Below are 21,114 nucleotides of genomic sequence, written 5' to 3' on the forward strand. Positions count from 1 at the left end.
GGAAATCACGGATGATGTTGGGATCCAGAATGTCCTCCACCGGAACCCAACACCGCTCCTCTGGGCCATACCCTTCCCAGTCCACCAGGTAGTAGAGCAGACCCCCATGATGCCGGGAGTCCAGTAGGGATCTGACAGCATATCCTGGATTCCACTCGATGGTCGTGGGGACAGCATCAGCTAGTGGACAAGGAACCACCAGCCTGAAAAGGGAGACATGAAAAGAAGGTGAGAAACAATAGTGACTGGGAAGCTGCAACCTATACGTCACCTCGTTGACCCTCCGGAGAACCTTGAATGGACCCACAAACTAGGGACTCAGTTTCTTGCAGGGCAGGCAGAGTGGGAGGTTTCTGTTAGAAAGCCAGATGCAATCTCCAGGGTTTAACACAGGGGTCGCACTACGAGCAGTCTGTCTGCTCCTTTTGACGGTGTACGGCGCACTGGAGTCTCACGTGAGCGTCGCTCCACACCTCTTCTGCGCGCTGGAACCACTCATCCACCGCAGGAGCTTCTGAACCCACTGGAAGGGGGTCAACCCAGTGGAGGAGTGATGTAGCGAGTTCTGGGCGCACTCTGCCCATGGAAGGAATTGCGCCCACTCTCCCTGCCGGTCCTGACAGTAGTGACTTATCAGGAACCTCCCCAGCTCCAGGTTCATCCTCTTTACCTGCCCATTGGACTGAGGCCGGTACCCGGAAGTGAGGCTGACCGTTACCCAGAGCTTCTCGATAAAGGACTTCCATACGCATGATGTGAATTTAGTTTCCGACAGTGCCCCTATGTCCCCCGGAAGGCCATAATGCTGGAAGACCTGCCCGAAGTGTGCCTCAGTGACCTGGATAGCAGTAGGGAGACCAGAAAGAGGGATTCATCGACAGGACTTTAAAAATCTATCTGCAACCACCAAAATGGTTGTGAAACCGTCAGAGGAGGGGAGATCAGTTACAAAGTCAATGGATAGATGTGACCAGGGTCGCTGAGGCACGGGAAGGGGGAGGAGCTTCCCTGCTGGAGCGTTCTGGGGGGATTTGGTTTGGGCACATATGGAACAGGTGTTGATGTAACAAGTAACATCCTGCGTTAATGTGGGCCACCAGTATTTCCCAGAGATTGATTGGGTAGTGCGAGAAATACCTGGATGTCCAGGGACGACAGCTAAGTGCACCCAGGTCAACAGTCGGTCCCTTATCTCTGTGGGAATGTAAATCCGCTCGGGAGAACAGTTAATGGGTGCCGGCTCCCTGAGAGCCTGGCGGATGTCCACATCTACATCCCAGACCACAGGAGCCACGACTCAGGAAGATGGGATTATAGGCGCGTTCTGGACCTTCTCCCAAATCGTAGAGATGGGACAGGGCATCGGCCTTGGTGTTCTTTGAACCTGGATGATAGATCAGCGTGAAGTCAAACCTTATGAAGAAAAAATAGCTTGGAGCGGATTCAGCCTCCTCGCTGTCAGTATGTACTCCAGGTCCCGATGGTCGGTGAGAATGACGAATAGCTCCTTGGCGCCCTCCAGCTATTGTCTCCACTCCTCCTGGTATACCTCCGGGACGTTGGGCTGAAGGGCATCCACAGGCCTCTCAACCGTCGTGGAACCACAGGGGACAGGGAATAAGGTCCTCCAGCATTCGGGCGACCAATCTGTAATTTTCATCCTCGGCCATGAGATGGTAGGGTTATGGCGTTGAAGCCAGGGAGGCCGAGGATGATCTTGTGGACTGGTTCACTGGTAATGAAGAAGGGGATGTTCTCCTGATGAGTGGACTCCACAGTGAGTGTGAGTGGTTGAGTGATGTGGGTTATGGTTCCGGATCCTAAGGGCCGACTTTCATGGACTTGAACCGGAAAAGGAGAGGACAGAGGAAGGGCTAGGCCCCTTTTTTCTCCATTTCCTGTCTGAATGACGTGTCCAAAGTAAACTGCCTGTAGCTCAGGCCCTGAAGCCAGGATATGCATATAATTGGTACCATTGGAAATAAAACACTTTGAAGTTTATATAAATGATAAAATAATGTAGGAGAATATAACACAATAGATGTGGTAGGAGAAAATCCAAAGAAAAACCAACCAGAATGTTTTTGTTTGGAGCGACCATCCTCTTAAAAATGTAAGAGAAGGGTCATATTGAAAATTAGCTCCCTGGATGCAATTCATATGGCTTTCACAGGGTGTCAGCAGTCTATGTTCAAGGTTTCAGGCTTGTAACTTCAAAAACGAATAAGAAATATCAGTTTTAGTAGACGGACACAGTCTTGGAAATTCGTGTTTGCGCACGCAAACGCAAATTACACACCTGCTAAAATCGGTTTCCTATTGAACATATTTATTTCTGTGTGACCCCTACCTCCATGGGTTCAGGCTCTGATTCCGAGTGTTCAGAATCACTGAAAGTATGGACAGCCATACCTTCTGCCCGAGACGATACCGGGGAGCCGGGGTCCGCTTGTCATCGATACCTGGAGGTGGTCTTGAGAAGGGCCGACCGGGCTCTCATCCAGGTACAACGACAGCGGCGTGGCAGAGCAAGGAAGGGTGTTGCGGGTGTTTTCGACCCAAACCAGTTGCTAGCTCCAGGTGGTGGGGTTGGTGGAGACCAGACAGAGCAGAGTCGTCTCCAGGTCTTGGTTGGCTCGCTCCGACTTGCCGTTGGACTGGGGTGGAAACCGGAGGACAGGCTGGCCGACGACCCAATGAGTGAGCAGAACGCCTTCCAGAAGGGTAGCTTGGGGAGAGAAATGAAGTGGGCGGCTTTGGAAAACCGATCCACTAAGGTCAGGATGGTGGTGTTGCCATCAGACAAGGGAGACGTGACAAATTCCAGGGATATGTGAGACCAGGGATGGTGAATGACAGGTAGAAGTTGAAAGAGGCCAGCCGGAGCTTGCCGAGGAGCCTTGTTCTGTGCACAGATTGTGCATGCGGCGACGAATGCGGAGATGTCAGGAACCACGGTAGGCACCAAAAGTGTTGTCACACAAAGGCAAGGGTCCGACGGGAGCCCGGGTTGAAAACAAGTGGGCCCACTCCAGGAACGAGGGGTGACCCGTGTCAGGAACAAACATCTGATTATCTGGGCACCCACCAGGGTTCGGGTGGGAACACTGCGCCTCACGAACCTGCTTCCCTATTCCCCAGCTGAGTGCCGTCTTCAGACACGAGCTGGGAAGGATGGTCTCGGTTTCTGGGGATGTAGCCGTGGGGATATAGCGGCGTGACAGCGCATCCTGCTTGACATTCTTGGATCCCGGCCGGTATGAGAGGGAGAAGTTGAACCGAGTGAACAGCAGGGCCCACCTAGCTTTCCTGGAATTGAGGCGCTTGGTGGTGCGGGCTCTGTCCACACAGTGAATAGATGTTCCGCCCCCTCCAGCCAGTGCCTCCACTCCACCAACACCATCTTCACCGCGAGAACCTCACGATTCCCCACATTGTAGGTCCTCTCCATGGCGTTGAGGTGGTGGGAGAAGAAACCACAGGGATGTAACTTGAGGTCCAGGCCAGAACGCTGGGACAGGACAGCCCCCACACCGACATCCAAAACATCAGCCTCCACCACAAACTTGCGGGACGGGTCAGGATAAACCAAGATGGGAGCTGTGAAGTGGTGTTTGAGATCCCGGTCAGCAGCTGGGGACCATGTGAATGGAACCTTGGGAGAGGTGAGTGCAGACAAGGGGGAAGCCAGGCTTCTGTAGCCCCGGCAACAATTATTCAACCATGCTGGTCATTTATGAACATTTGAACATCTTGGCCACGTTCTGTTATAATCTCCACCCGGCACAGCCAGAAGAGGACTGGCCACCCCACATATGCTCTCTCTAATTCTCTCTTTCTTTCTCTCTCTCGGAGGACCTGAGCCCTAGGACCGTGCCCCAGGACTACCTGACACAATGCCCCAGTCCACCTGACTGTGCTGCTGCTCCAGTTTCAACTGTTCTGCCTTATTATTATTCGACCATGCTGGTCATTTATGAACATTTGAACATCTTGGTCATGTTCTGTTATAATCTCTACCCGGCACAGCCAGAAGAGGACTGGCCACCCCACATAGCCCGGTGCCTCTCTAGGTTTCTTCCTAGGTTTTGGCCTTTCTAGGGAGTTTTTCCTAGCCACCGTGCTTTTACACCTGCATTGTTTGCTGTTTGGGGTTTTAGGCTGGGTTTCTGTACAGCACTTTGAGATATCAGCTGATGTACGAAGGGCTATATAAATAAATTTGATTTGATTTGATTTGAACAGCGACGATAAAAGTTGGCGAATCCCAGGAAATGTTGCAGCTGTACCCTGGACTTAGGCTGGGGCCAATTCATCACTGCTTTGACCTTCCTGGGATCCATCTGTACACTCCATGCAGTGATGGTGTAACACAGGAAGGGGATGGTGGAGTGATGGAATTCACACTTCTCTGCCTTCATTGACTGGTCTGCACCAGCAGACCAGTCAATGAGGGGATTGGGTCACTGGAGCCAGGACAATCCCAATACCACGGGAACCTGAGGAAACTTAATGAGCAGGAATTGGATTGTCTCGCTGTGGTTCTCTGACACACGTAGTTTGATGGGGGTGGTATTGTGGCCTATAGAGTGCCCGTCCAGTGATCTAACGTCTATGGAAATGGAGATGGCAGAGTGGGGATGCCCAGCTCAGATGCCAGGGTAGCAACCAAAAAACTATCATCGGCCCCAGAGTCGATGTGTACCCGGAGAGATTTAAACTGGTTCCAAAACAGCAGGATGGCATGGAAAGGACTGCGAGTAAGGGGAGAGGAAAAGTTCTCCATAAAGCCCACCAGAGTACTCGCTCCTTCTTGATGAGTATGTTTTTTTAATGGCCAGGTAGCTACGAAATGTCCTGGAGTCCACAATATGGACAGTTGTGGGTGTTGAGTCGGCGTATGCGCTCAGCCGGAGTCAATCTCGCCCTGCTCGGGTACTTGGTCTCCAAAGTAGGCGAGTCGGTAGCCCATTGTGAATCCCGAGAGAACTCAGGTGATGTCGGGTTCACTCGGACATGTAGAATTTGGGGGTCTCCGGGATTCTTCGGAGGCGAGGTGGGAATTGAGCACGACAGGTCACAGGATGGTCAAGGCTATGAGGGAGTCAAGATGCATGGGCAGCTCCCGGGCTGCAAGCTCATCTTTGACCACCTCCGATAATCCGTGAAGGAACAATGCTTGCTTGTTTATTGTGGGTGTGACCCACGGAATTGCTCCAGCAAAGTATTGATTGCCTGGTCATGGCATTCTGCCAGGGTATGGAGCCCCTCCAAAAGACATTGCAGTAACTTCTCGTGTCGTCCAATGATGGCTCCTTGCAGGGAGACAGCATTGTGGAGCTGGTCTGAGTCTGCTGGGTCGGTCATGGCCAGTTGGTACCATCGCGTTTCAGGTAAGACCCAGATGCAGACATTGTCAGAAAAAAAAGTGTATTACTAGTACAGGGGCAGGCATAGGTCAGTAATCCAGACAGGGTGCAAAAGATCCACAACGGCAGGCAGTCTCCGGATCAGAGGAGGCAGGGATCAGTAATCCAGTGTGGTGTGGAAAGGTACAGAACGGCAGGTAGGCTCAGGGTCAGGGCAGGCAGAAAGGTCAAACCGTGAACAAGAAACATGAAATGAGAAAGCATAACAGTGGCAATAAGGCATGAACACAGGAACAATGCAAGGTAATGGGTCCAGGTGAGTATCCTAATGATCTGGAAGTGCACATAATGATGGATGCCAGGTGTGCATAATGAAGGATCCCAGGACCAGTGGTTAGTATACTGGCGACTTCAAACTCCAGAGGGAAGGAGTGGGAGTAGACGTGACAAAGCCTATGTAAATGTTTTGGTTAGATGGAATCTAAAGATGAAAAGTTGTCAATATATGCATTACAGTCATATATACGCTATGTTGACTTAATAAGAACGGTAATTAAATATTTTGGCAAGGATGTGTTATTTTTTATCCATCCTCTTCACAATATAAGACACCCTCTCATCCCTGTCTGTCTGTTATATCCTTCATGGTCCCACCAACAAATTATTTTGTGCCTTACTAAAATGACACTTGACAGTCAGTGAATTCAGCAAGAGCAGTCGGAGCAAGACAATTGTACTGTACTTAATTAAGCTATAGTATATGTTTCCTTATTAAATTGATATTACATTAGTCAAATGGTTGCGAAAAGAATGCAGGTGCTCATCTGTAACATTGTCTTTCTTCCTTTATGTTTAGTGGTCAGTGGATCATGCCCAGTGGGGCGGGAGTTCATTACTGCCTTTATGCCTAACTATTTGCTGAGCTTCCAAGAGGATCAGAGTCTTAAACTGGCCATAACCACACAGGATTATCCAGCCATTGTTCAAATTCAGGTCAATGCAATCGGCTTCTCGACCTCAGTGAAAATAGAGAAACAGAACACCAAATGGATCGGCATACCTGGTACCGCTGAAATTGGGGGTCCAGGAGCTTCCACCAAAACAGTGCAGGTCACCTCCAACTCTGACATCTCGGTGGTGGCCTTCAACTACAAGTTCTCGACCGGAGACAGCAGTGTGGTCTTCCCGACTGACCAGCTGGGTACTGACTATGTGGCCTTCACCCCTGTAGGGGGTCCAAGCAACATGCACAAGCTTATGTCTATTATCAACGGCAAAGAGCCCAACAAGATCACGATCATCCCTGTCTCCAACATGAATCTCAGTGGCGTGGATTCCTGGAAGCAAAGAACGGCGATGATTGTTACCATGGAACCATACCAGGTCTACCTCTACCAAAGCTACACCACTTTCACTGGGACCAGGGTAAAAGCTAAGCACCCTGTGGCAGTCCTGGGGGGACACGAGTGCATTGCAGATGGAGGCCGCTGCAATCACGTTTACGAACAACTGCTACCGGTACAGAGCCTCTCCACCAATTACCTGGTTCCTTCCATGCACATGACCGCATCAACAGACTTTGTCAACATTGTGGCCTCAGAGGACAACACTCTAGTGAAGATCTTTGAGGGAAAGGTATCCACTGCTAAAGAGCTGAATGAGGGGCAAGTGTATGTGATATCTGTCCAACCCAAATATCCGCTGATCATCAAAAGTGATAAGAAGGTCATGGTGATGTACTTCAGGAACAACAAGCCCTATGATCCGACACGCAGGGCAAATTCGAGAGCACATTGGTCATTGTCTCCGAGGGGGAAGGGATCAAAACCGTTAAAGTCTGTGAAAAAAATAATTGTGTGAAATCTCTCGAATGGACATCATTCAACTCAGACCCTAAGTACATGTGGGTAAATGTTCCATTGGGAGAGCAGCAACAGCATTTCTCCATCAAAGGCGACTCCCTCATGGCTGTTTACGTTTATGGTGGCATTCCAAGAGACGGCTACGCAACAACAGGACTTTGTACCAAAGGTAAGCTGTTTATTTGACACATACACTTAAATGGCCTATCAACTGCACCTCAATACCTCCCCCTGTTAAAGAGGACAACTCTTCAACAACCCCAATGCAACGTGACACATTGCAATTCTAATCAACAACAACAAATGCACTGCATGAAAACTAGTGTTAAACTTGAATGTTGCTTCTGTACTCCCTCAGACACTGCACCACCCTCTCCACCACCAGACCCATGTGAGAAAGTCAAATGCAGAGAAAAGGAAGAATGTACAAAGGGGGTTTGTGCCCACATCTCCAAAGCAATCTGCAGGGCCGTGGGCGACCCCCACTACCTCACCTTTGATGGGGAGCGATTTGACTTCCAGGGCACCTGCTCTTACATCATGGCCACGGTTGTTAAATCTGAACCTGGCCTCATCCCGTTCGCTGTCCTGACCAAGAACAACCACAGAGGGAACAAGAGGGTGTCTTTCGTAAGGAACGTCTCAGTCACAGTCTATGGGCTGACTGGGGTGATGAGCACGCATAAAGGGAAGGTTGAGGTAAGTAACAAGAGACCAGAGAGAAATTATCAGGACTGGGGTCGGTTCCATGGTAAATTTGGTCTACCCAGGAGGTAAACTGAATGGTTTTTCCATATGCTTATTGATCTTTTCTTAGGTGAATGGTGAGAATGTCTACCTGCCTGTGACCCTGGCCGGAGGAAACCTAACGGTGGTGTATAGTGGCAGCTATGCTGTTCTGAAGACAAACTTTGGCCTGAAGGTTATGTACGACTGGAACATGAAGTTCTACATCACTGTCCCCAGCAGCTACTTCCGCACCCTGGGTGGGCTCTGTGGGAACTACAACGGGGATCGCAATGACGAGTTCACTAACCCCAAAGGTAACAAGGAACCCACAGTGGTGAAGTTTGCCCAGAGCTGGAGAACTGAAGACGGCGACTTGTTCTGTCATGATGACTGCCAAGGGGAATGTCCTAGCTGCACTCCGGCTCTCCAACAGAAATACAAGGGAGAGAAGTCATGTGGTCTCTTGGCCAAAAAAGACGGCCCATTCGCCAGCTGCCACAAGGTACATTTGCAGAATGTATTAGGACTACATTTGTGATGTTTGTTTATTCTTAACTCGAACAGCCCTGGACTGCCCATACCACAGCCACTATGAGCTATGTGGCACAGCCTGCCCTGCTACCTGTGCCGATCCCAATGTCCCATAGATCTGTTCCAAAGTCTGTGTGGAGGGCTGCCTGTGCAACAAGGGTTACATGCTCAGCGGTGAACAATGTGTCATCAAGGTGTCAGGGTGTGGCTGAATGAAAAACTCCTGAACAAATACGTAAAACCTGTACATATCAAGTTTGGAGGCTTAATTTTCAACTAAACTCTCATGGCTCCAAAATATCCTTTAAAAATTCAAATGTTCCTTCCATGTCCTGGTTGTAGGCTAGAGCATTTCGACATAAAATCGTAAAAGTACCTTAAAATGACTTTCTGTATTTGATAATATATTCCAAACTATATAATGTTGTGAGGGATTATGAGTATTCATGCATGGAATTGTTATTGAACTCTATATTCATTAAAATTAAAATATAATCCCAGAGTTGTGTATTACTAAAACTGAGATTATCTCTGTACACGTGTATCTCTGTCTATCCTTTACAACTTTCAAAATCCTAATAATAAACATATTGCAGCAAAATGAGTCAGTGTCATCTGTTTATCAAGCATTTAGTTGGAAATACAACAGTTTTGATTTCGTAAAATAACTCAAAACCTCTCAAGTAATTCATTCAAACAAAACGGTTGAGTATATTCATCTTGTATATGCCATGCCATATTATATACGGGCATTACCCACTGGGCACAGATGTCAGTTCAACATCTAGTTTTGAATTATTACTTGCGAGGTATTGAGTTGTCAACTGATGTGAATTCAACATGAAATCAACAACACGTCACCATGTCGTTGGATTTAGGTTAAAAGTTTGGTGAAAAAAGACAATCCCCTTACATTGATGCCTTTTTGCAAATCCAATTAGTTTTTCACAATGATTCAATGTCATAGTATTGATTTTGGTGGGTGGAAATGACATGGAAACAACATTGATTCAACAGGTTTTTGCCAGTGGGTCATATTGCAAAATAACAGAAATCAGTTTGATGGTTAAGCTATTATATTGTTGTGGCCGTTGGAATTTTTTTCTCTCTAAAAAGCAGAAGTTTGACAGAAATTTCAGCGAAATAGATCTTTTATGTCTTCAACAAGAATAATTTGCCCAGTCACTGCTGGTCAGATAACACAGCAGAGATGTTGGTTCTACGTTCTTGGATCAAAGATTGTATTAATTATATATTTTCTGGAATACTACTCTCCTTCCTACAGGGCTAAAGTCGCTATGCACTGTCAGTACAGTATAGTTATCTATGTTAACTCTACTCTCCCTGCCAGGTACATTTTATTTTGCTTCAGTTAATTATATCCATCAGTGGAAAATGAATAAATCAGCTTAGTGTAGTCTGCCACTAGCACAGTCAGTGTAGTCAGCTCATCTATCCCCATTGAGACTGTGTCTGTGCCTTGATCTAGGTTGGGCAAAACTAAACATGGCGGTGTTCGCCTTAGCAATCTCACTGGAATAAAGACCTCCTTCATTCCTGTCATTATTGAAAGAAATTGTGATATCTCACATCTCAAAATAGTGCTACTTAATCGCTCACTTCCAAGGGAGTTATAGTCAATGAACTATAATCTTGTTGTGATCGGCCTGACTGAAACATGTCTTAGGCCTGATGAATTGACTGTGTTAAACGAGGCTTCTCCTCCTGGAGAACAGCCCTGAAGCAAGCTTCCAGAAAATTGGAACGGAATAGAATGGCGCAACACCAAACTGGAAGTCTTCCGATGAACTTGGAAATATAGTACCGTGCGGTATCGAAGAGCCCTCACTGCTGCTTCATCATCCTAATGTTCCCACTTAATTGTAGAGAATAAGAGAATAATCCTACATTTATTTTTTATACTGTCGCAAAACTATCTAAAAAGCAACATTCCCCAGGAGAAGATGGCTTTCACTTCAGCAGTGATACATTCATGAACTTCTTTGATGAAAAGATCATGATCATTAGACAGCAAATTACGGACTCATCTTTAAATCTGCGTATTTCTCCAAGGCTCAGTTGTCCTGAATCTGCACAACACTGGGAGGACCTAGGATCAAGGGAGACACTCACATTTTTTAACACTATGTCTCTTGACACATTGATGAAAATAGTCATGGCCTCTAAACCTTCAAGCTGCATACTGGACCCCTTTCCAACTAAACTACTGAAAGAGCTGTTTCCTGTGCTTGGCCCTCCTATGTTGAACACAATAAATGGCTCCCTATCCCCGGATGTGTACCAAACTCACTAAAAGTGGCAGTAATAAAGCCTTTCTTGAAAAAGCCAAACCTTGACCCAGAAAATATAAACAACTATCAGCCTATATCAAATCTCCCATTCCTCTCAAAAAAATGAAAAGGCTGTTGCACTGCAACTCACTGCCTTCCTGAAGACTAACAACGTACACGAAATGCTTCAGTCTGATTTTAGACCCCATCATAGCACTAAGACTGCACTTGTGAAGGTGGTAAATTACCTTTTAATAGAGTCAGACCAAGGCTCTGCATCTGTCCTCATGCTCCTAGACCTTAGTGCTGCTTTTGATACCATCGATCACCACATTCTTTTAGAGAGATTGCAAACCCAAATTGGACTGCACAGACAAATTCTGGCCTGGGTTAGATCTTATCTGTCAGAAAGATATCAGTTTGTCTCTGTGGATGGTTTGTCGTCTTACAAATCAACTGTACATTTCTGTGTTTGTCAAGGTTCCGTTTTAGGACCTCAATTGTTTTCACTATATATTTGACCTCTTGGTGATGTCATTCGGAAACATTTATGTTAACTTTCACTGCTATGCAGACGATACATAGCTGTACATTTCGATGAAACATCGTGAAGCCCCAAAATTGCCCATCCTGGAAGCCGGTGTTTTTGACATAAGGAAATGGATGGTGGCAAATGTTTTGCTTTTAAACTCGGACAAAACAGAAATGCTAGTTATAGGTCCCAAGAAACAAAGAGATCTTCTGTTGGATCCGACAATTCATCTTGATGGTTGTACAGTCTTTTGACGAACATATCAAGACTGTTTCAAGGACAGCTTTTTTCCATCTATGTGACATTGCAAAAATCTGAAACTTTCTGTCCAAAAATGATGCAGAAAAATGTATCCATGCTTTTATCACTTCTAGATTAGACCACTGCAATGCTCTACTAAACACGGCTGCTAGAATCTTGACTAGAACCAAAACATTTGATCAGGTGACGTCGGGTTCACTCGGACATGTAGAATTTGGGGGTCTCCGGGATTCTTCGGAGGCGAGGTGGGAATCGAGCACGACAGGTCACAGGATGGTCAAGGCTATGAGGGAGTCAAGATGCATGGGCAGCTCCCGGGCTGCAAGCTCATCTTTGACCACCTCCGATAATCCGTGAAGGAACAATGCTTGCTTGTTTATTGTGGGTGTGACCCACGGAATTGCTCCAGCAAAGTATTGATTGCCTGGTCATGGCATTCTGCCAGGGTATGGAGCCCCTCCAAAAGACATTGCAGTAACTTCTCGTGTCGTCCAATGATGGCTCCTTGCAGGGAGACAGTATTGTGGAGCTGGTCTGAATCTGCTGGTTCCGTCATGGCCAGTTGGTACCATCACGTTTCAGGTAAGACCCAGATGCAGACATTGTCAGAAAAAAAAGTGTATTACTAGTACAGGAGCAGGCATAGGTCAGTAATCCAGACAGGGTGCAAAAGATCCACAACGGCAGGCAGTCTCCGGATCAGAGGAGGCAGGGATCAGTAATCCAGTGTGGTGTGAAAAGGTACAGAACGGCAGGTAGGCTCAGGGTCAGGGCAGGCAGAAAGGTCAAACCGTGAAAACTAGACAACCGGAACTAGAACAGACAGGAGCAAGGGGAAAACGCTGGTTTCACAAAACAAAAAAAAACGGGCAACAAACAAACATATGTATAAATACACTGGGGATAACAGGGAAGATGGGTGACCCCTGGAGGGGAGTGGAGACAAGCACAAAGACAGGTGAAACAGATCAGGGTGTGTGCGACAAAAGTAGACGTTGTGAGTCGAGAAGCAGGTGCAGGTGAAACATTTAATAAAACAAGAAACATGAAATGAGAAAGCATAACAGTGGCAATAAGGCATGAACACAGGAACAATGCAAGGTAATGGGTCCAGGTGAGTATCCTAATGATCTGGAAGTGCACATAATGATGGATGCCAGGTGTGCATAATGAAGGATCCCAGGACCAGTGGTTAGTATACTGGCGACTTCAAATGCCAGAGGGAAGGAGTGGGAGTAGACGTGACAAAGCCTATGTAAATGTTTTGGTTAGATGGAATCTAAAGATGAAAAGTTGTCAATATATGCATTACAGTCATATATACGCTATGTTGACTTAATAAGAACGGTAATTAAATATTTTGGCAAGGATGTGTTATTTTTTATCCATCCTCTTCACAATATAAGACACCCTCTCATCCCTGTCTGTCTGTTATATCCTTCATGGTCCCACCAACAGGTAAAGTATGGACATTAAGTCAGTATTTTGCATTAGAAATATTGGTGAAAAGTATCAGTTGAAGACCAAATTATTACGGAGCTGAAAGTGATTTGAAATAAACTATTTCCTGTCTTCGTAGATGCATGTACAATGTACTAATGCATAGTAATCACATTATTTTTGTGAATGTAATTTATTGATGGATATTAATTAATGAAAGTAAATGCCTTTACTATTAATTACACTTGTCTTCTCTCCTGTCAGTAGCCATGGGGACAACTTTCCTGCTTTGTGTGGCTGTCACCCTATTCATAGGTAAGAATCACAGTTTACCTTTCAATATTACAGGTTATGTAATCACTACCAGAATTTAGCAAATTGACCATTTATTATTATCTAACATTATGGGTAAACAAATACTGTACCGTTGCTTGGCAAATTAAATATTTCTAGACTCCTCTAATTAGAAAGTACATTCATGTAGTTTGTTCTGCAAGGCACACTATATAGACATGTAATACTGGTTATAAAGCTATGCAGGGGGAAGCGACAGCATGTGTATTGTTATGTACACAAACATTTGTATAAGGTCATGTCATTCAAGCAAAAACAAATTATTTTGTGCCTTACTAAAATGACACTTGACAGTCAGTGAATTCAGCAAGAGCAGTCGGAGCAAGACAATTGTACTGTACTTAATTAAGCTATAGTATATGTTTCCTTATTAAATTGATATTACATTAGTCAAATGGTTGCGAAAAGAATGCAGGTGCTCATCTGTAACATTGTCTTTCTTCCTTTATGTTTAGTGGTCAGTGGATCATGCCCAGTGGGGCGGGAGTTCATTACTGCCTTTATGCCTAACTATTTGCTGAGCTTCCAAGAGGATCAGAGTCTTAAACTGGCCATAACCACACAGGATTATCCAGCCATTGTTCAAATTCAGGTCAATGCAATCGGCTTCTCGACCTCAGTGAAAATAGAGAAACAGAACACCAAATGGATCGGCATACCTGGTACCGCTGAAATTGGGGGTCCAGGAGCTTCCACCAAAACAGTGCAGGTCACCTCCAACTCTGACATCTCGGTGGTGGCCTTCAACTACAAGTTCTCGACCGGAGACAGCAGTGTGGTCTTCCCGACTGACCAGCTGGGTACTGACTATGTGGCCTTCACCCCTGTAGGGGGTCCAAGCAACATGCACAAGCTTATGTCTATTATCAACGGCAAAGAGCCCAACAAGATCACGATCATCCCTATTTCCAACATGAATCTCAGTGGCGTGGATTCCTGGAAGCAAAGAAAGGCGATGATTGTTACCATGGAACCATACCAGGTCTACCTCTACCAAAGCTACACCACTTTTACTGGGACCAGGGTAAAAGCTAAGCACCCTGTGGCAGTCCTGGGGGGACACGAGTGCATTGCAGATGGAGGCCGCTGCAATCACGTTTACGAACAACTGCTACCGGTACAGAGCCTCTCCACCAATTACCTGGTTCCTTCCATGCACATGACCGAATCAACAGACTTTGTCAACATTGTGGCCTCAGAGGACAACACTCTAGTGAAGATCTTTGAGGGAAAGGTATCCACTGCTAAAGAGCTGAATGAGGGGCAGGTGTATGTGATATCTGTCCAACCCAAATATCCGCTGATCATCAAAAGTGATAAGAAGGTCATGGTGATGTACTTCAGCAACAACAAGCCCTATGATCCGTTCCTCACCAACATCCTCCCAACGTCTGATCTAGCCAAAGAGTGGTCGGTGGACACGCTGAGCAAATTCGAGAGCACATTGGTCATTGTCTCCGAGGGGGAAGGGATCAAAACCGTTAAAGTCTGTGAAAAAAAGAATTGTGTGAAATCTCTCCAATGGACATCATTCAACTCAGACCCTAAGTACATGTGGGTAAATGTTCCATTGGGAGAGCAGCAACAGCATTTCTCCATCAAAGGTGACTCCCTCATGGCTGTTTACGTTTATGGTGGCATGCCAAGAGACGGCTACGCAACAACAGGAGTATGTTCCAAAGGTAAGATGTTTATTTGACACATACACTTAAATGGCCTATCAACTGCACCTCAATACCTCCCCCTGTTAAAGAGAACAACTCTTCAACAACCCCAATGCAACGTGACACATTGCAATTCTAATCAACAACAACAAATGCACTGCATGAAAACTAGTGTTAGTCTTGAATGTTGCTTCTGTACTCCCTCAGACACTGCACCACCCACTCCACCACCAGACCCATGTGAGAAAGTCAAATGCAGAGAAAAGGAAGAATGTACAAAGGGGGTTTGTGCCCACATCTCCAAAGCAATCTGCAGGGCCGTGGGCGACCCCCACTACCTCACCTTTGATGGGGAGCGATTTGACTTCCAGGGCACCTGCTCTTACATCATGGCCACGGTTGTTAAATCTGAACCTGGCCTCATTCCGTTCGCTGTCCTGACCAAGAACAACCACAGAGGGAACAAGAGGGTGTCTTTCGTAAGGAAAGTCTCAGTCACAGTCTATGGGCTGACTGTGGTGATGAGCACGCATAAAGGGAAGGTTGAGGTAAGTAACAAGAGACCAGAGAGAAATTATCAGGACTGGGGTCGGTTCCATGGTAAATTTGGTCAACCCAGGAGGTAAACTGAATGGTTTTTCCATATGCTTATTGATCTTTTCTTAGGTGAATGGTGAGAATGTCTACCTGCCTGTGACCCTGGCCGGAGGAAACCTAACGGTGGTGTATAGTGGCAGCTATGCTGTTCTGAAGACAAACTTTGGCCTGAAGGTTATGTACGACTGGAACATGAAGTTCTACATCACTGTCCCCAGCAGCTACTTCCGCACCCTGGGTGGGCTCTGTGGGAACTACAACGGGGATCGCAATGACGAGTTCACTAACCCCAAAGGTAACAAGGAACCCACAGTGGTGAAGTTTGCCCAGAGCTGGAGAACTGAAGATGGCGACTTGTTCTGTCATGATGACTGCCAAGGGGAATGTCCTAGCTGCACTCCGGCTCTCCAACAGAAATACAAGGGAGAGAAGTCATGTGGTCTCTTGGCCAAAAAAGACGGCCCATTCGCCAGCTGCCACAAGGTCCTGGACCCAGGCATGTTCATGGACAACTGTGTCTATGACGTCTGCATCAATAAAGGCATCTATCAGTTCCTCTGTGAGAACATGAAAAGCTACACTGATGCCTGTTTGGCCGAGGGGTCAAAATTAGCCCTGAGTGGAGGACAATCACTGGATGCTGTGAGTTGTCCTCTTTCCAGACATTTCATGCAGATTTTTAGATTGCAATTTTCACTATTATTTAAATCTATTTCTCATTTCACATTTGCAGCACTGGAATGTCCGTCAAACAGCTACTACGAGGCGTGTGGCACAGCTTGCCCTGCCTCTTGTTCAGATCTAAATGCCGAAGCAAAGTGCAAGGAACCCTGTGTGGAGACTTGTCAATGCAACAAGGGCTTTGTCCTCAGTGGAGACAAATGCGTCTCCAAGGGGAGCTGTGGCTGCTCTTATGAAGGACGATACTACCTGTCTGGAATGAAGTTCTGGGAAGATGACAAATGCACAAAGCAGTGTGAATGCAATCCAGGAACAGCCAAGGTTGAATGCAAAGCAACAGCATGCAAGAAGTCAGAGATGTGTGGCCTGCAGAGTGGTAAGAGAGATTGCTACCCAACATCTTATGCCACTTGCCAAGGTTCAGGCGACCCCCACTACCGCACGTTTGATGGCAAGAGGTTCGACTTCCAGGGAACATGTACTTACGTTCTCTCCAAATTGGTCAGCAAAGATGACAAGTCTCTGGTGCCTTTTGAGGTGCTTGTAAAGAATCAGAATAGGGGGAGGAACACGGCAGTGTCTTACACAAAGACAGTCACCGTCATTGTCTTCAAAAACATCATCACCATGAGTAGGGACAACCCTGGCAAAGTATTGGTAAGCTACCTTAAAATGTTATCCATTCCAAATGAATGACATAATTGCATTCCGGGTTTACTTGGTCAATGAGCTTTTATGATTATACTACTTAATGTAAGAGGAAATATCAGGACAGTATCACCCTTCGTGTTTCATCAACATTTCTTTCTATCTTCCCAGGTCAACAACCAGTATGTGAACTTGCCATTTGATGTAGAAGATGGCCAACTGTCCATCTTCCGCAGTGGGTATTTCGGGGTGGTGAAGACCAAATTTGGCCTGACACTGAAGTTCAACTGGAACAGCCACGTCTCCCTAACCCTCCCCAGCACCTACTCAAACCTCATCGGAGGGCTCTGCGGAAACTGGAACGGCCAACGGAACGACGACCTCCTCAAACCAGACAAGAGCCCTGCCAACACCCCAACAGTATTTGGGGACAGCTGGAAAGTGGGGAACGACCCTGGCTGCTCCAGCGACTGCAACGGCAAGAAGTGCCCCACCTGTGACCACAGCCTAATGCTTGATTACCAAACAGGCAAGTACTGCGGCAGGATCACAGACAAAAACGGTCCGTTCAAGCACTGCCACACCAAGGTGGACCCCACAGAGTACTATGAGGACTGTGTGTTTGATATGTGTCTGTACCGTGGCCATGCCTCTGCCCTCTGTAACGCCCTCAGCACCTACACCACTGCCTGCCAGGATGCCCCTGCCAAGGTGGAACAGTGGAGATCAGACAGCTTCTGTCGTAAGTAGTGCATATACGCACCTCATCAGATGTGTATTTCAAAACAACCACTGTAACAATTATGGTCATTACAATAAGTCAGAAGTGGCTTGTCTAGCTAACAGCTCCTGGTTCCCGACATTATTCAATTGTATCATGTTTGACCTAATGTGTTGTAGCATCTTCCTGCAAGGTCAACAGCCACTATGAGGTGTGTGCCTCAGGCTGCCCCCAGACCTGCAGTGGCCTCGATGAGCCTGAGAGCTGTTGGAACTCCCTGTGCACCGAGGGCTGTGTCTGTGACGACGGCTTCATACAGAGCGACAGCGAGTGTGTGCCGCTGGCTGAATGTGGCTGCATTCACCAAGGCCAATACTACCAGATGGGCCAGGTGTTCTTCCCCAGCAGCCAGTGCAAAGAGCGCTGTGTGTGTAAAAAGGATGGACACATGGAGTGTAATGTGAAGTTTGCCTGCGGTCCCAATGAGAAGTGCCAGGTCCAAGACGGGGTGCAGGCTTGTATACCCATGAGCACGGGCACCTGCCATGTGAGCGGGGCCAGGAGATTCCACTCGTTCGATGGCAGCTGCTTCAACCTACACGGGGACTGTGTGTACAAAATGTCGGAGGTTGTGGAGAAAGACGGATCGATGGCTCCATTTGTTGTATCAGTGCAGCAGTTGACCAAGATTGATGATGCAATGGTCACCAGGAGGGTTGAAATACAGGCCTACAAATACAAGATATCTATGTCTCCCAGAGTTATATGGGAAATAACGGTAGTTTTCTGTCTTGATCTACTCATTTCAGTATTAAAAAGCAACACTTGATTCGAAAAACGGATGTTTTCAATCTTTCCTCCTTTCACAGGTGGATGACGTTGCAACAAATCTCCCACTGTCACTCAGAGATGGAATGGTCAGGGCCTACCAGAACGGCATTAACATCATCGTGGTAACAGACTTTGGCTTGATGGTGACCTACGACACCGTTGCTGGCGCCATCATACAGCTTCCATCCACTTACAAAGGTGTTACCGGTGGTCTCTGTGGCAACTATAATGACAAGAAGGAGGATGACTTCCTGCTGCCCAGTGGCCTGCAGGAGCCGTCTGTGGAGAAGTTTGCAGCGGGGTGGTTAGTGGTTCAGGAAGGGGTCAAATGTCAGACAGGATGTGACGGTGGCTTGAAGTGTCCCCCCACCAGTGGACCCCCGCCGGCTTGTAGCATCATAAAGTCACCCAAGGGTCCATTTGCCCAATGCCATGCTGTTGTGCCACCACAAGAGCACTTTGAGGAGTGCACGAAGGAGGGAGAGGGTGGGGATGCCCTGTGCCGCCACTTACAGACGTATGTGACTTTCTGTCAGGCATCCGGTGGCCTTGTCAGCAGCTGGAGATCTGACCAGTTTTGTCGTGAGTAAATTTTGATATTGAAAGTTGATTTACCTTATCCTGGTTTATCTTAGTGTATAATATTTCTCTGACCTAATGCTCTGCTGAAAAACAATTGAAGCTGAAGCTGATTTAATTTTTTTGATAACATGCATCTCCTCCCATTTCCATCTGTCCTCCAGCTCTGACGTGTCCAGCTAACAGTCACTATGAGTTGTGTGCCGACACCTGTTCTTCTACCTGTGACTCTCTGAGTGAGTCTCCCAAATGCCCACTATGCCAGGAGGGCTGCCAGTGTGATGACGGCTTTGTGTTTGATGGTGGCAAGTGTGTCCTACTGGAGAACTGTGGCTGTGTGGTTGATGGACACTATTACAAGGTGAATACTGATTTATTGTGTATTGACAAGTAAATTGTTTTTTCATATCTCAAAAATTCAATGGTATCCTAAAGTGATTATTACAATTAAAGACCTGCATCTGTTCTACGCTATATGCAAATATAAAGTGCAAATAATATAATCAATCACTATCCTTGGTAAATATTTATTGTTTACTGTCGTCCTATGGTTTCCACCATAGTGTAAACTCAATGATATCATTTACATGTCTTGCTGGTTTTCAGTCTGGCCAGTCTGTGATGCTGGGCAACTGTTCTGAGACCTGCAGCTGTGCAGCAGGAGTATTCACCTGCAAGAACTCACAGTGCAAAGAGGGTCAGCAATGTGGGTTGAAGAATGGAGTCATGGATTGCTACAGCACAGGTAAAAAAAACATGAATAATAATGCTACCAAACAGATATGGCTTTGTGTTAGTGAATTTGGATGTGGAATTATGAACTTTGTTAATGTTCTTATTTTCATATTACTATGATCAGGATTTGCTAATGTCTCTAATGCACATTTTGTCAGACCCCTGTGAGGATACTGAATGCCGTGAGAAGGAAAACTGTGCGGTGATGAACAATAAGGCGGTTTGTGTGGCCCAGTCCAAGGCCACCTGCTGGTTGTTCGGTGACCCTCATTACAGCACGTTCGACGGCCAGCCATTCTCCTTCATGGGCACCTGCTCCTACATTCTGGTGAATACGACCGGCAAAGATCAATCCCTGCCTCAGTTCAGCATCCTGACCAAGAACGAGCTGCGCGTCAACTCCAAAGGCTCCTTCCTCAAGTCAGCCAACATAGACCTGAGTGGTCACAGGATCACCATTCTCAGTGGCCAAAGAGGGACAGTGGAGGTGGGTGGCTTCCAGTTATACTTGATACAGATTGTCCATGTTGAAGTTGAATGTAAGAATCCTCTATGCTCTCCATCCGCTTTAAGTCCTCTTTAAATCCTCATCTCTCTATCGTCTCAGATTGATGGCATTAGGTCTGCCCTCCCTTTGAGTTTGGAGTCTGACAGCATCAGAATCACAGAGTCTGGTATCCAAGGGACCATCCAGACAGATGTCGGCCTGAAGATCACTTTTGACTGGACAGCCTTCTTCATGGTGACCATCAGCAGCAGTTACTACGACAACCTCGGTGGTATCTGTGGCAACTACAATGGTAACAAAGCAGATGACTTCACCACTCCCACAGGTGTGCTTTCAGCAAATACCACGGCGTGGGTGGCATCCTGGAGTGTTGCCGACGGTGACCCATTCTGCTGGCACGTCTGTAACAGCAACTGCCCCACATGCTCAGATTCAGACCGGGCACTTTACACTGGACCAAAGTACTGTGGTTTGATGACAGACAGAGGGGGCCCATTTGAACAGTGTCATAAGAAAGTGCCGGTGAAGGAGTTTGCCTCAAAATGCCTCTATGATGTGTGTCTGAATAAGGGTCGACAGGAGGTGTTGTGTGAGACCTTGGCTAACTACGTGGCCGAATGTCAGCAGGCTGGGGCTGTTGTCTCACCACTGTGGAGAAAGGCCTCCAACTGCCGTTAGTACTCAGCTATAACAAAACATCACATTTAGGAACTCAAACATTCTTAAATGTGTATAATGACACGATAGAACCACTTGTGCATTTGCAGAATGTATTAGGACT

The 21,114-nt window shown here is 46.7% G+C and overlaps 1 protein-coding gene across 1 annotated transcript in view; it reads left to right on the forward strand.

Annotated features, from left to right (window-relative positions):
- The window catches only part of LOC118383592 (IgGFc-binding protein-like), a 68,597-nt gene that overhangs the window by 46,991 nt on the left and 492 nt on the right, over positions 1–21,114 (forward strand). Inside the window, 21 exon segments of the mRNA XM_052492660.1 lie at positions 2,365–2,504; positions 3,521–3,665; positions 6,226–7,004; positions 7,133–7,400; positions 7,590–7,930; positions 8,049–8,494; positions 11,787–11,896; positions 12,087–12,157; positions 12,982–13,033; positions 13,283–13,330; positions 13,825–15,051; positions 15,241–15,581; positions 15,700–16,249; positions 16,364–16,968; positions 17,131–17,701; positions 17,860–18,458; positions 18,550–19,093; positions 19,255–19,451; positions 19,697–19,835; positions 19,984–20,312; positions 20,433–21,006. Of these exon segments, the coding sequence (XP_052348620.1) occupies positions 2,365–2,504; positions 3,521–3,665; positions 6,226–7,004; positions 7,133–7,400; positions 7,590–7,930; positions 8,049–8,494; positions 11,787–11,896; positions 12,087–12,157; positions 12,982–13,033; positions 13,283–13,330; positions 13,825–15,051; positions 15,241–15,581; positions 15,700–16,249; positions 16,364–16,968; positions 17,131–17,701; positions 17,860–18,458; positions 18,550–19,093; positions 19,255–19,451; positions 19,697–19,835; positions 19,984–20,312; positions 20,433–21,006 (8,076 nt within the window).

This window comes from Oncorhynchus keta, chromosome 34 (genome assembly GCF_023373465.1).
Source record: "Oncorhynchus keta strain PuntledgeMale-10-30-2019 chromosome 34, Oket_V2, whole genome shotgun sequence".
NCBI lineage: Eukaryota > Metazoa > Chordata > Actinopteri > Salmoniformes > Salmonidae > Oncorhynchus > Oncorhynchus keta.